A 15338-nucleotide genomic window follows, 5' to 3' on the forward strand; every position below is an offset into this window, starting at 1 on the left:
GGTTAGTAAGGTACTCATCTCTTCCACTGTAAGAACTGTGGTGCCCGCTACCCGTTTAAAGTGGTATTTAAATGACTTGACCGCCGCTTCCCATATTCCTCCAACGTATGGAGAATTCGGTGGAATAAACTTCCATGTAACCCCTTCGTCGGCCAAGTTGCTAACGACTCGTTTTTGAAAAACTGTTGATTCAAGTAACCTTTTGAGGTCTTGGGGCTCCCGATATCCGCCGACGAAGTTAGAACCATTGTCCGAATACATATGTGCAACTTTACCGCGTCGTGCCATCATACGTTTTAACGCATTTAAAAAACATTGAGCGGAATAGTCGCGTACGAGTTCTAAATGTATCGCTTTTGTAGCCAGACAGACGAATACGGCGATATAGGCTTTAAAGTTTCGTTTACCTCGCCCCGGACTTTCTTTAATTAATATTGGCCCACAATAATCGATGCCGCAGTTCTGAAAGGGCCTAGCAGGAGCTACTCTGTCGGCTGGCAAATTACCCATTAATTGTTCATAACTAATAGGTTTTACTCTTTGACACCTGATGCAATTATGGATTATTTTTCTTACAATACTTCTGCCAGAAAGTGGCCAAAACAACTGCCTCACCGCCGCCAACGTTGCCTGAGGTCCACCATGGAGAGTGTCCCCATGTGTGTCGCGTATTATTAACTTTGTAATTATGTGGCTTTTTGGTAGTACCACTTGATGTTTGGTCTTAAAGTCTAAGTTCGCGTTTCTTAGGCGGCCTCCCACTCTAAGGATCTCATTTTCGTCTAAAAAGACATTAAGCGGGGTTAATTTGCTGCGTTTGCTTTATACGTGTTTGTTTTTGAGGTCACTAATTTCTTGACCGAATTCTTGCTTCTGTATAAACTTAATGATATATTTTTCGGCAGTTTGAAGTTCATTTAGCTTTAATTCACCCGTTAATTTATCTGTTTTATGAGTGCAATTGTGTATAAATCGATAACAGTAAGCTAATACTCGTTTTAATTTTTTGTAAGTGCTAACTCGATGGAAAACGTTTAAATCTGGTTGTGTTTGAGACACTAGTGTTACATTGCGTCTTTCCGGCGGAAGTTCTGTTACATGATTAGGAGGCTTAGGCCAATGTGATGAATCTTTTAATAGAAAAGCTGGACCATGAAACCATATAATAAATTTTTCCCGATCACTAGGACACGTACCCCTTGTAATTATATCTGCAGGATTTTGTTGACTATTTACATAGTGCCATTGTTCCCTTTTTGTCATTTCTTGAATTGCCGCCACCCGGTGTGCGACAAAGGGCTCCCATCTTTTTGGCTCAGCTGCTATCCAAGATAGGGTTATCATAGAGTCTGACCACAAATAAATCTTCCCAATGCATACATCCAACGTATTAATAATCTTCACTGTAAGTTTTGCGAGAAGAACCGCCGCGCATAGTTCCAGTCGCGGAATTGTTGTTGGTTTAAGTGGAGCAACCCGAGATTTTGAACAAAGTAAATTTATTTGTCGTTGCTTGTTTTCACCAACGGCAACTACATAAATCGCGGCCCCATAAGCTTCTTTACTAGTGTCACAAAATCCATGTAACTCTAGAGTTTGAGGAGAAGAGTAATTAACACATCGCGGAATTACAAATTCGTCGATTCGGTGTAAATTTGCGCAAAAATGGTGAAAGGTTTCGCTTAATTCAGATGGTATCGGTTCATCCCAGTTTAATTTAAGTTGCCACAATTTTTGTAATAAGATCTTTGCTACTATTAACATTGGGCTTAAGAGGCCTAAAGGGTCAAAAATTTTAGCAATAATTGATAAAACGTTGCGTTTCGTGGCCACCTTAGGCAGTTTAATCGCGGCCAATTGGTATTTGAATAAGTCCCTTTGACAATTCCAAGTTAGATCTAGTGCTTTGGTTTCAAAATTACTGTCCAATCTAACAACTGCGGTATTATTTTCACTATCCTGGTTTGGTAAAAGCTTAGTTTCATTCGAGGCCCACTTGTAAAGTTCAAAACCTCCGCCCTTTAAAATATTGTTTAGGTCGTCACGTAACTTGATACCTTCGTCTACGTTATCCACCCCGACTAACAAATCATCCATGTAGAACGAATTCAAAATCGTTTTTGCAGCTTGTGGGTAGTCCGCACTTGCCTCGTATGCCAATTCTCGCAAACAACGCATTGCAAGAAACGGTGCGCAATTTAAACCATATGTTACCGTTTTTAGTCGAAATACTTGTATCGGTTCCGTCTGATCAAATCTATACGCGATACGAAGTAAATCCCGATCTTCAGGTCGTACCCATATTTGTCTAAACATTTTTGAAAGATCAGCTGATAGTACGTATTTGTGTAAGCGACATCTAACTATAATCGAGAACAACTCTGCTTGCAAATTAGGCCCTGTCATTAAGTTGTCGTTTAAGCTCTGCCCATTACTTGTCCGGGAACTAGCATTAAAAACAACTCGAGTTTTGGTGGTAAGACTCGTTTCTTTAATAACGGGATGGTGGGGTAAGTAAACACACTGAATGGAAGGATCGTCCGGAACTGTAACCCTTTCCATGTGATTTAACGCAAGATATTCCCCTAGAAATTTGTTATACTCGTCCCTTAAACCGTGGTTTCGTCCGAATTTACCTTCAAGGCTTTTAAATTGGTTTATTGCGGTTCTTTTTGATTGGCCAATATCCAGAGGTCTTGTTTTAACGGGAAGCGCTACTAAAAACCGACCATCTGGGTCCCTTTTAGTTGTGGTGACGAATGAAATTTCGCAGGCTTCGTCGTCAGTGGTGAAATTTACGTTATTATCCATGCCCTCCAATTCCCAGAATTTTGACATCTGGTGCTCCAGACTGTTGGTGCTTAAGAGGCAGGAATTTTCTCTTGGCCCTTGACACTGCAGACCCACAGCTGTTCTGTACATAAGTAATGTTGTTTTGTAATTTTATACGCCCTTCTCTCAAAATGTCGTAAAATAGTCCGGCTCCGATTAAAAGGTCTATTTCGCCCGATATATAAAATTCAGGATCCGCCAAAGTTAAATTATCCGGTATTCGCAATGGTGTAGGGTCAAATGTTTCGACTGGCAAATTATTGGTGATTTCTGGCAGTACCAAACAGCTGATTGTGTTTGAATAATTGTCACAAATTGATTTAATAAAGACCTTTGCAGCCCGAGTGAGAGTAGTACTAGTTTGCCCTATACCAGCAATAGACACCTGACATTTATTTAAATTTAGTTTTAACAGTCGGCATAATTTATCGGTGATAAAATTACTATCACTACCGATGTCCAAAAGCGCTCTAACTTTGTGAAGCTGGCCATTACCGTCCCTAATTTTAATTACGGCTGTGGAAAGCAACGTGAGTGACTTAAATTCAGTCGAACAGCTATGGTTATTTACACTTTGCGGTTCCCTTTTTTGTAAGTGTAGTAATGTGTGGTGCCTGCCATTACGCGTCGTGGCCCTCGCGTAAACAATTTAAGCAAAGTTTTAGCCTTTTTACTTCGTTAATGCGGTCTTGGATGCTAAGTTGTAAAAAAGCCGTACATTGTTGTACGAAACAATGGGATGATTGTTTACACTTTGGACATATCGTTAATTTACGTTTAACTTCGGGAAACTTAGATTTTGTGAAGTTGTACCGCGGGTTTTCCGAATTTACTTCGAAAGAGTTGCAAAATTCCATTGATTCAAGTGTTTGGCAACGCTGTGATATGAACGTCGTCATTTCCTTCAGCGTTGGCAGTTCATTGTTTTTTAATTTTGATTCCCATTCCCGTTTTGTCGCAAAGTCAAATTTTGTGGACACCAAATAAATAAGAACTGGATCCCAATTAGTTACATTTAAATTTTGAGCTTTTAGCGACTCTAAATTTGCATTTAACTGATCTAAAAGCGTCCGCAATGAATTTGGAGATTTGTTAACTTGTGTTAAATTAAAAAGGCCGTGGATGTGATTGTGAACAATTAAACGCTTACTATGATAACGCTCTTTGAGTAATCGCCAAGCAGTGTCATAACTTTGAGCGGATATAGATAAATTATCAATAATTCGCTTTGGTTCGTCCCCAAGGCAGGAACGCAAATAATGTAATTTTTTGATTTTTTCTAAGTTGGTGTTTTCATGAATAAGGGTACGGAAACTATCGTAAAAGGCCGTCCAACTTGTATATTCCCCGTCAAAATGAGGTAACTCGATAGTGGGCAATTTAATATCGGTAGAACTACTAGATGCCTTAATTGTGAACTTATCGATTAATTCTTCCGCCTTTGAACACAATTCGTAGTAGCGGTTTTCATATTCAAATCGCTCGTTTTCGTCTGGCTCGGCGGGATCGGCATCATTTTCAATTGTTAATAATTCAAGTTGATCTTGTGCTTCAGTAAACTGTTTTAATAGCGGTTTAAAATTGTCATAACGTAAACACAATACCCTAACTTGATCGGCAGATTTGATCGTATTCAAAAATTTATCAAAATTCGTGGTAGTCGTACGTACTTGTCTTTTTTTTGTTTTTAAACTGGCTTCCGTCATTTTGGAAGAGGTGAGTACGTCAAAGGAAATAAATGAAAAAGTAAGAAGACAGGAAGAATAATGACCACCGACCTGTCCTTTGTTGTGGCGTCCTGTGGTTTGGCGCGTGGACGAGGGTGGCTTCAGTGATTATGTGCAGCTTCCGCAGGGATGTCGTCACCACGGGGGGCTCGATCCGTCGGGCGTTCTGGGCGTCGTGGCGTTGAATGCTCGGCACCAGTACTTCTTTTGCTGCCGCGTCCTGGTTGGACGACTGGATGTGGCGGACGTCGATGTCCGTGTAAACTGCTGAAGAGGATGTCGTCACCGCAGAGGGCTCGATCCGTTGAACTTCCTGGGCGTCGTGGCGTCGTAAGCTCGGCACCAGTTGTTCCCTGTTTTGGCGTCCTGGTCTGACGCGTAGATGAGGATAGATCCGATGTCCGTGTGGAGTTCAAATGAGGATGTCGTCACCACCGAGGGCTCGATCCGTCGTATTTCCTGGGCGTCGTCGCGTCGTAAGCTCGGCACCAGTAATTCACTACACACGTCGTCGCGATCCGGCTCGAAGGACCATTTTTTGTTACTATCCGTCGGTATGAGTTCGCAGTAAAGAAATACGCAGTTGACTTAAATTAGCGTATATATTGAGACAGTAACAAAACAAGCGTTCTTTACAAGTTATTCCTACGAACTAAAGGCACATATGTCTCGAGTGGCCAGATTGCCCCTCGAGGGTTGAGGGCGGTACGACCCGAGGCGAAACCCGATATCGGTCGAGTCTGCATGAGACGAAACATAGTATATTATATATAATCTATAACTATCATAGTATATTAAGGGGCAATTCTGAATCAAACCTGTTAGATTTAAAGGGTGCTAAACTGCAAATTGCCATAGTAACGAGTTACACTTGTAAATCTGATTGGCTATTTATTTTTTAACAACCTTTAAATTTTAACATGCTTGATCCAGAATTGGACCTTATTTTAAGTTGTAGATTTTACTTGAACATAAGAGTACTTATGGTGCTTGCATTTAAAAGTGCGTGCTTTGAAATAACATTGATATGACAGTATAATTTCGTGCGCCTCTGATATAAACATCGATATTGTTTTACTACATAAATTAATTGTAGTGACGTTTTTTGGCGCTTCATAACCTAACGAAATGAAAATGTTAGTTTTAGATTCGTTTCCGCCTATCTATCATTAACTTCGACGTTACTCGAGCTAATTTATTGAACAGTTTCGTAGAAACAACCGTCCTTTTTTTCAGTAAAATTGCCGCTGTTGAAGAAAAAACTGGATGTCATTCCATCTTCCTATCGAGCACCTAGATTAAGGGAGATTTCGAGGAGTGATAATTCTGATCAGGTTCGATTACAATGACCGTCGAAAGAACGTAGCTTGTATACTGTGTATTTTTTGTTTAGTGTTTGTAACTCCCTTGCACGGGAAGGATTTTCTATGAAATGAATGGATAATTTCGACCGCTTGCTTCAAATTCAATGCTCTTTTTTAACGAAATTCAGGCAACAAGTTTTTGAAAAGAAATACGCCTAAAAGTAATTGACTGAGAAATTCTGGCAAAAATTTCCTTTACTGTGTCTGTTTTGAAGTACCAACAGTAATTTAAAAACAAATGTATTATATACAGCGTGTTATTAAAAGGTACGTACAAAATAAAATCGGCAATTGGTCTCGAAGTATGGGTGTTAAAAGTTAAAAAAAGTTCAGGTAAAAGTGTTCTCCTTTTAGAGATAAAAATTATTAAAATTTATGTCCAAATTCGTTGTACGCCTCTGATAAAAACATCATATCTCGTTTCTATAGCAACATTTAGTCTTGACAAAAGTTTTATTGTTACAGTTGCTAGGATTTATTAAAATAAATTAATTTTACCTATTTATCTTTCAGTAGCGTCTAAAAAGGTTGGATAAGGGTTAATTTTCCCCTTATAATTTTGATAACACAAAATAAGTTTTTCAGACTTCTTAAGACATCGCGAAGAACTGTCAGTTTTGTTGTACGTACCTTTCAATAACACCCTGTATATACCGGGTGTCTGGAAATTGGGGATCAACTCTTCAGTACGTTATGTACAGGGGTTTCAGGAGTTCCAAAAAAATAATAAAAAAAAACTATAATATAGATTACGAAAAAAACGTAATTTTATAAAAGTAAAATAGGCAACACTGCACTCACCTAATGTATGAATACCTTCGGCTTACTTTCTGATTTCTTAGTAACGATGGTGACTGAAATCCACATTTTATTGTTTTAGGGAAATAGCCATTACAACCAGTAATCATTAATTGTTGTGCATTATTATTAATAAAACAACCTGTCATTTTTTATTAATCAATAAACCAAAAAAAAACATTTAATAAGACATTTATAAATTATAAACACAAATAAAACCGACAAAAGAAAAATCCATTAAAGCATAACCAACTAAGCACTAAAGAAGATGTTCAAAATTTCTCGGTCCACAAAATTTTGGAGGTAAATCGTAATCTACATACACTCCCAACTCTGCCAATATCGCGATCATTCTTTTTCCGATCGTAGGCACAAGATGTAAGACATCTTCTTCTAACTTTGAAGTACGTGTGGTCCTAGAACGACCTCGATCATGAAACTGGGAATAAAAAGCAAGCTGCCTGTTTCCCTCAATCTTGCGTCTAGTTTCCTAATTTCATTTACTGTGGGATGCCTTCTTACCTGATAACACTCAGTATAAACTCGTACTGCAACAGTGGCATTCCCTTCGCATTCGTCAAAAGCCAGGTACACATCAGCATCCTCATTGATTGCGAACATTTTAAACGTAGAGTTTTGAAAACTTTGACAATTTTTGATACGGTGAACATTTTTAACTGCTTACTCGTTTTTTGCTGATTTGTACCTTCGCTTTATATCAGGTAAACATTGTTCTCGTTAGTTATTGTAATAATGAATGTGTAGTTTAGTTGTTAAACGTAGCAGAAGAACCAATTTTAAAATCATTGTAATTCCACCAAAATGTGAGAAGGAATGTTTTTACTGCTTTTCCCAGACTCATCAGGTGATTATTAAGACCGTAGCGGAGAGTGAATTCGCGATTTTCCAGATATCAGGCATAAAGAAAATGCACGTAAATTGTTCATGAATATTTCTGTTTATTGATAAAATAACACATTTTTAAAACTATTTTCACTTTACAATCCAGTATTTTCTTGGATCCAATCTCTGTAAACTGCCGTCCTGGTGTATCCAGAAGGAGCACCGCTTTCGCATCCTGCATCACTAACAAAACTGACTACTGCTACGTGAACTGGATTTGAACCTGCATTAATCACCACTGGGCCGCCACTGTCACCCTAAAAATAATCATTATAATAAAATCAACCTTAAACATTAAAAAATGTATATACTTACGCTACAGGTGCTTTTGACTTGAGATGAGGGAGAATTAGCACAAACCATTTCAGGTCGAATCGAGCCCTGTCCATAATAATTTTCACATTCTGTGCTCGAAATGGTGACTAGTTCAACGTAATTCAACGAGTCGCTGATCGTAGTTCCATCTATGAAAACGGAAAAAATTTTGTTGACAAAAAAAAATGTTTAATGCACTAACCATCGCTTGTGAGACCCCAACCGCTCACCGTAATGTCAACATTATCACCAAGTTCTTCGGAAGACAAACTGACGGCAGCCGTGTTTCCTACATAAGTATTTTATACAACTGCTAAACGAGGAGTTTGTTCTTATAAGTCTTACCACCAAGATTTAAAGGTCTGCTGAGCCTGACAAGTCCAATATCGTTAGCAAGGAGATCTTCGTCATAGTCTTTATGAAGAACAAGTCGAGAGGATTCTGAAATGTCGCCTCCATATGCATCCGTGGATCCACTTACGATTGTTGCCGAGTCAGCCCTGGTATATGAAATAAATTTAATGATTTTGGATAAAGAATTCTATGTATTACCCGTTGACGCAATGGCCAGCAGTTAAGATCCATTCTTCGCTGATTATGCTGCCTCCACAGAACCAACTGCCTTCACGACTATCGAAAAACAAAGCAACTTGCCAAGGAAATTGACCTTGTGCGGCCTGGTCTCCATTAATAATCCTAGCACCTGTATAAAATAATTATAAAATTATAGATGTGGAATAGATGTTAGAAAATACTGACCTGGAAGCTTAGAGGGAAAGACCTTCGAGTGGGCTGGTGAAGAGGGCAAAGCCCAGGTAGCTGTCGCACACAAGCAAAGAAAGGCAAATCGGAACATTTCGCTTACTGATTTTTTTAAAATTCAGATTGGTGTTTTTATAGTTGCATTTTGAGTGTCTTTTGCTAATCGCTGTAATTGTGTTACTTATCGCACAATACGCTTTTACTATACGTACTTGAGATGTATATCTAACCAATTGAATACTATAAAGAATATGGTGTAAAGGAAGTCACGTCCCAATATCTGGGGCAAAAGACGTGATGTGATAAGTCTAAAGAGCAGATTTTAGGCTAAAAAAAAACTAAATAGAGCCTAAAATACGCAACAAAAAATGGCAAAATTAGCGCATTAGGCAAGTTTTAGGAAACATAAATTTTGCATAACAAATTAGATATCAGAATCCCCCACAACATCATACAAAGTTAAGAACAATATTTGAAATTAAAAATTTCAGTAGGTTTCATTTTTAAATATTTTTCTGCATTTTTGCCTCGTAATACTTTGCTGACAAGTTTAAGCTCTTAGTACCTGGCATTTTTTAGTAAAGTATCTTGCAAAATAGACAGAAAACAGTAAAATACGCAGAAAAAATTGGTCGTAAGTTGTTTTCCTTCGCCTCTGAAGTATAATGAAACATATCCAGCATTTTATAAAAACTATAAAATCTGATATTGCAAATTTTATTTTTTATGAGAACCCCTAGAAGTTGAAATAATTATATGTAAATATGTAGTGTTAATGTAAATGTAAAGAAGCGTGCTACGCGTATGTTACACATGAGTTTTCAAAATTTTGTGATGACGTCATCAACATTTTTGCAAGGACACGTATACCTATCAGTTTGAATTTGGATAGATGCAGTGTAATAATCAAAATAACTGTATTGTATTTCAAAATTTTCGGGAAAATGGAGTGGGTCATCTTGAATCGTGATTTATAATCAATAAAATAACGGAACAATGTGCCGTGTGGAATAGCAAAGGTGCAACTGAGGACTGAAATGAAAATTATTTATGGTACTCGTAATTTGAGACACATAGCGATAACGCTTGTCGAGATTGTTTACGTGAGAGTGAAATAGAGAAACTAAACTAAAAAATATGTTCAACGAACTGCAATAACCGGATCACAATTTCGATGAACCGGACTTTTTTATTGCTCTGACTTCCGCTTATTAAATAAAACATTGCTTTTACTTTGATTTTCGATGTTGTAGTTACGACCTTGTCTACGGTCGTTGAGAAAATATGAAAGTAGTCGCCCGATGGACTCCATTACTATACTTTCTTAGCTTACGCTCGATAAGTAAAACAACTTACCTAAAAGAGTTTTTGCTAATTTGAATCACTATGACGACATTTTGTCATCACTTTGAGTGTCAAAACAATACTCATTTTAGCACTAGCGCTAAAGTGGATTTTCATTTTGCAGCTAGTGTCAATATGAAAAGTAATAATTGAAATTTTTATGAAAATTTTAATTATAATTAAAGTAAAACGTACAATTTGTTAAATTAGAAAAACAAACACTATTTGCAGATACACACAATTCATCTGATATATATCATTAACTGACCATTTTTCAATCTTTTGAAGAATGAGCACTTTTCTCCACAGATTTTGTCCAATCAGAACACGATATTTCCTTTTCTCCACAACTCCCCACTATCACCCCTAATAAAAATTGTACTCGTCTATGCGTTACCCTGGTTATGTTTTGTTTACACGTCATCATTAATGTTAATAAAAATAATTCTTGATTTTTTTTTCTTTATTTTCTTGATTATATGAGCAGAAAAAGTATACTGTTAAACTAGTGAGAAATTGGTCATTCCACTCGGATGAGTACCTCCACTCGCCTTTCGCTTGTCCCGGAAACCCTCGTCCTCGTGAAATGACCAACATTCTCACTCGTTGAACAATATACTATCTACCACGATCGGGCGATTTGAGACAACGTTATTAGCAGTGTTAGGCAGTATCTAGATACTTTTATCTAAATAAAGCATCTAGATACCGATTATGTTTAAGTGTAAATCTTGGGTAATAAAATTAATATTTTTACAACCCTCGGTAGAGTAATTTATCGTGATATATTCTCAGAAATCGTGAAACTAGATTAAAATAAAATGAGTTTCAACAAAAATCTGAAAATTTAAAGTTGCACTCTGGTGATTCCGGCCTGCCAGGCAGCCTTTGATCCTATAAGGGGTTTAAGTATCTTTCTAAGAAATTCTACTTATTTTGCCTTAAACGGAACCAGCAATTCTTCCTAAAATGTATATACCTGCCGCACGGGGATAGACGATTACCGGACATGGTCATAAAAACATCGTAAGTCGTTATTGAAGAATAATAATTTATGACAGGTTGCCGACAACAAACCTTCAACACAGAATAATCATTTCCCGTATTCTTTTGAAATATTAATTTTAATGCTGGAGATAATTATTAGACATACTCAAACACTATTTGGACACTGTAGTGTGGGAATAAAAACAAAAAAAAATATTCTTTTTAAGCGTACGTAATAAATATTGCACAATTTGCGACACATCAAACAGCGAAGCGATGACCCATTTGCAGGAAAAAAGTAAAGATTTTTTCAGTCTTGAATAACTATGCTACAGTAAAATGTTTATTTTTTAAATTTAATACCACAATCCAAATATCTATATATGTATATAGATATTTTTAAAAGTATCTGTCCCCAACACTGGTTATTAGTTAGCTATGGTTACGAATCACTGATCGGTAAGTTATTTAATCACCGATCGGGAGGCGGTAAGGCAGTTCTATGATTAAACTATTCTTTATTATTAAAAATTAAACTAAATATACAATTGGAACGATTAATAATAGTTATTGGAGATTTCGCTGCAATAGTTTTCTCCAAAACCACATTTTCAAAGTTTCGATTTTTGGTTAGCGTTTTACTACACGATATTTCTAATCTATATTAATAAAAATGAATCGCCGAAATGTATGTACGCCCATAACTTGAGAACGGCCGCACCGAATCGGACGATTCTTTTTTTCACGTGTTCCTTATCGTCAGGAGAAGGTTTATATGTAAGAATATTTATAAAAAATGAGACCGGTTAAAGATAAAAAAAAAATTAAAAATTTTGCACGGGAATTGCTACTTGGAATGAATTTGGATAGTTGGCCATTCCTGACGGATCTGTCGCCTGACTGACGTGTCACACAAAACTATTTCTTCCGTGCGATTGTGAAAAGTATTATTGCATTTCGAGTCGTTGTTTGCTTTTTCGTAACAAAAAACGTCGTTTATTTCAAGAAAAGTGTTCGTTAAAGTGAATTCAGTTACGCATTGCGAAAGTTTCTTATTAATTTTGATCTGCCATTCTATTTACCTATGTTCACTTTGTTGGTTTCGACAAAACCTCAAACCTTACCGTTATTCGAGGATTTGATTTGAAGTTTTCAGTATTTTAAAATTCTCAAGACAAAATTTACAGATTTGATTGACTGTGAAAATAATTCTGTGTCGTTTTATAAGTTCATTACAATGCCGAGAAGACGACAAGCTGACATAAGTCCACGAAGTCAATCAAATGTGCGACGAACTACCTAAGGTGCAAATCGCGATGATTTATTTCAAGGGTAATTCGGATACGGAAGTTGATCAGCGTTGTGCTCATAATAAACATCATAATCAAACATTGAAGCGAGACATTGGACGGTATGAATAAAACTGAGTAGATACTCATATTCGAAGTACGAAGTACCTACTTCATTATTATTCTTATATACCTGAGCATCTACCCGATGTACTGTGTATCTACTTGCAAACATTGAATCTCCCCGGACACAAATTGAACATTTACGCGTTTTGTGAGCATTTAATCTAAAAATGAGCATCGGCGTGGCAAATGACTATTTGTCCTTATAAATGATAAATTAAATGTAATATATTTTTTTTTTCATTAAGAATATAGAGTTAACAAAGTTAGTTGAGTTACAAAAGTCTCTTTTGCTCCACGTTGGCCACCAACGAGCGATTTTCATGATTTTTGTGAAACTTTGCTGGTTTTGAATTTGAATTTTCTGTCCTCGATAGTTGATGCTCAGCAAGAACCACGGGAAGGTCTGGAGCAGATCTCGCTAGGAAAGGAGAGGGCTAGGAATTTTTAATGAGGGATAGAACGTTATACAATACAATACAACGGAAATACAATACAGCTACCTACAATCTAGCTACAATACAGAATACACTACAGATACAGGATACAGATACAATTCAGATACAATACAAATGCAAAGTTAGTACCCAATACACCACCGGAAGAAATTGCACCAAAAATTGAGAATGTTGCAAAATGAAAACCCAAGCAAGCACACCGATGGAACTCGGGACGAAATCTATTGGTCGCAGCGCTCACACGCCCAAGGGAGAACGCAGCCGCATAAATCCAAGGTCGTCTTACCTCATTCTCAAAGAACGATGCAACCCAGCGTCTAAGGGCCAAAAGAACCCCCCCAGGCCAAAGCGTCTGACGACATGGAGAATTCTAACCCGGAACCAAAGAATGCACTGTTGCAAAATTAAAACCCAAGCAAATGCATCGTGAAAACAAAGCATTTGCACCACTGGAGCTAAATTGGCAAGACCCAAGTTAAGTTAGTAACACATACAATATTCAGTACAAAATGCTTCAATTACAAAAGTTACAATATACAAATTTCTCCACGTTTGCCAACAAAGAGCGATGACTCTGCTCGCTCGTTGCTGTTGCCCAGCAAGAACCAAACAATACGAGGAGGTCTGGAGTGCGTCTTGCCATTAAAAGAGAGGACTAGGGCTTGATAGCATGGGTGAAGGACACCGTATTTTGTAAATTTTAACGCCGTACTTTAAAAATGATGAATACGGTATTTTGTGAATTATGAACGCAGTACTTTGTATATTCTAAAGGCGTACTTTATCAGTCCTGAATGCATGTTATTAACAACATATTTAAAAAAAAAAAATCGGGCATTTTTGGAAAAATATCCACTTTCCTTCGTGTTCACAGCACGTAACACAAAACATTTTCGCTAATATTTATTAACAATAAATTAAAAATTCGCGAACACGTGCTACTTTTAACCCAAAACGAAGCTCCAATGATGCTGCTACCAGACCGGAATCAAAACTGAACAGAAAGGATCGAAAATGTGACCTTTTATCAGGTAGCTCACGTGACAGTGACATCATCGTACGTCAGGGTGAGATTGCAAAAATTATTTTTCATATTTTAGATCAGAAATTGTACATTTTCGGGGTTAATTTAACAACGTTTAAACAAACTAATTTGTTTTTACTAACCTCGTGTTCTTAGGAAAACGGATTTCGGTTTAATTATCATATATTGATAGTTATCATATTTGAACATTATGAATTGTATTAATTATGTTTAAATTTTATTTAATTATATCGCGAAAATGTATAGCTTTGACCCACCAACTTCAATCGTTTCGAAAATTTATTCACAATGTAAACATTGTCGACCAAACGAATCACGGAATCCGATAAATTAAAACTGAAGTCGTACTTACCCTGTTTTCGGTCCTTTTCGGAAAAATATCCATTTTCGTTCGTGTTCACAGCACTAACACAACAATATGTATTAATAATAAACTAGAAATTCGCTAAAACGCTCCACTTTTACGCCGAAATGAAGCGACGATCTTGCCGTCATCAAACAGAAATTAAAACTGAACACAAAGGGCCGAAACACGTGACCTTTATACAAGTAGCTCAGGTGACATTGACGTCATCGTACGTCACGATGAGATTGCAAAATTTATTTTTCACATTTTGGCCGGGAAAATGCACATTTTCGGGGATAATTTAACATTGTTTAAACAAATTGATTTGTTTTTAACAATTTCGGGCTTGTAGGACAACGGGTTTCGGTTTAATTATCATACATTGATGCTTATCATATTTAAACATTATAAATGATATTAATTATGTTTAAAATCTATTTATTTATGTCGTGAAAATGTATAGCTTTGACCAACCGATTTCAATCGTTTCGAAAATTTTCCCAAAATTTAAATATTGTCGAGTGAACGAATTACGGAATCCGATAAATTAAAACTGAACTCGAACTTACCCTGTTTTCGGTCCTTTTCGAAAAAATATCCATTTTCGTTCGTGTTCACAGTACTAATACAACACATTCTCACTAATATTTAAATATATAAATTAGAAATTCGTGAAAAGAGCCCTACTTTTAAGCCAAAACGAACTCTGATGTTGCTGCCACCAAACCGAAATCAAAACTAAACGCAGAGGACCGAAAAATGTGACCTTTTATCAGGTGGCTCACGTGACAGTGGCGTCATCGTACGTCACGATGAGATTGCAAAAATTATTTTTCATATCTTCGCTCAGAAATTGTACATGTTCGGGGTTAATTTAACAATGTTTAAACAAACTAATTTGTTTTTGCTAACCTCGTGTTCTTAGGAAAATGGTTTTCGGTTTAATTATCACATATTAATAGTTATCATATTTAAACATTATGAATTATATTAATTATGTCATTTCTGCAACTCTTGAGTTATTTTCTAAAATAAATTGACTGAT

The 15338-nt window shown here is 36.8% G+C and overlaps 1 protein-coding gene across 1 annotated transcript; it reads right to left on the reverse strand.

Moving 5' to 3' along the window:
• Nucleotides 1-7660: 7660 nt before the first annotated feature.
• LOC135134165 (brachyurin-like) lies at nucleotides 7661-8795 on the reverse strand. The gene is made up of 6 exons (XM_064062785.1): nucleotides 8699-8795; nucleotides 8492-8642; nucleotides 8285-8439; nucleotides 8142-8228; nucleotides 7940-8088; nucleotides 7661-7881 (listed from the first exon to the last, which is right to left on the reverse strand). The coding sequence occupies exons 1-6, from the start codon at nucleotides 8793-8795 to the stop codon at nucleotides 7720-7722; spliced, it is 801 nt and encodes a 266-aa protein (XP_063918855.1). The 3' UTR covers nucleotides 7661-7719.
• Nucleotides 8796-15338: the final 6543 nt, after the last annotated feature.

This window comes from Zophobas morio, unplaced genomic scaffold, assembly GCF_036711695.1.
Source record: "Zophobas morio isolate AGI-343-1 ecotype UQ-CSIRO unplaced genomic scaffold, CSIRO_AGI_Zmor_V1 ptg000023l, whole genome shotgun sequence".
Classification (NCBI taxonomy): Eukaryota; Metazoa; Arthropoda; class Insecta; order Coleoptera; family Tenebrionidae; genus Zophobas; species Zophobas morio.

Coding starts and splice junctions, on each gene's coding strand:
- LOC135134165 (XM_064062785.1), bottom strand. CDS start 8,795: ATGTTCCGATTTGCCTTTCTTTGCTTGTGTGCGACAGCTACCTGGGCT. Junction 8,643..8,698: donor CTTTCCCTCTAAGCTTCCAG/GTCAGTATTTTC, acceptor TATTTTATACAG/GTGCTAGGATTATTAATGGA. Junction 8,089..8,141: donor TTGGGGTCTCACAAGCGATG/GTTAGTGCATTA, acceptor CCGTTTTCATAG/ATGGAACTACGATCAGCGAC.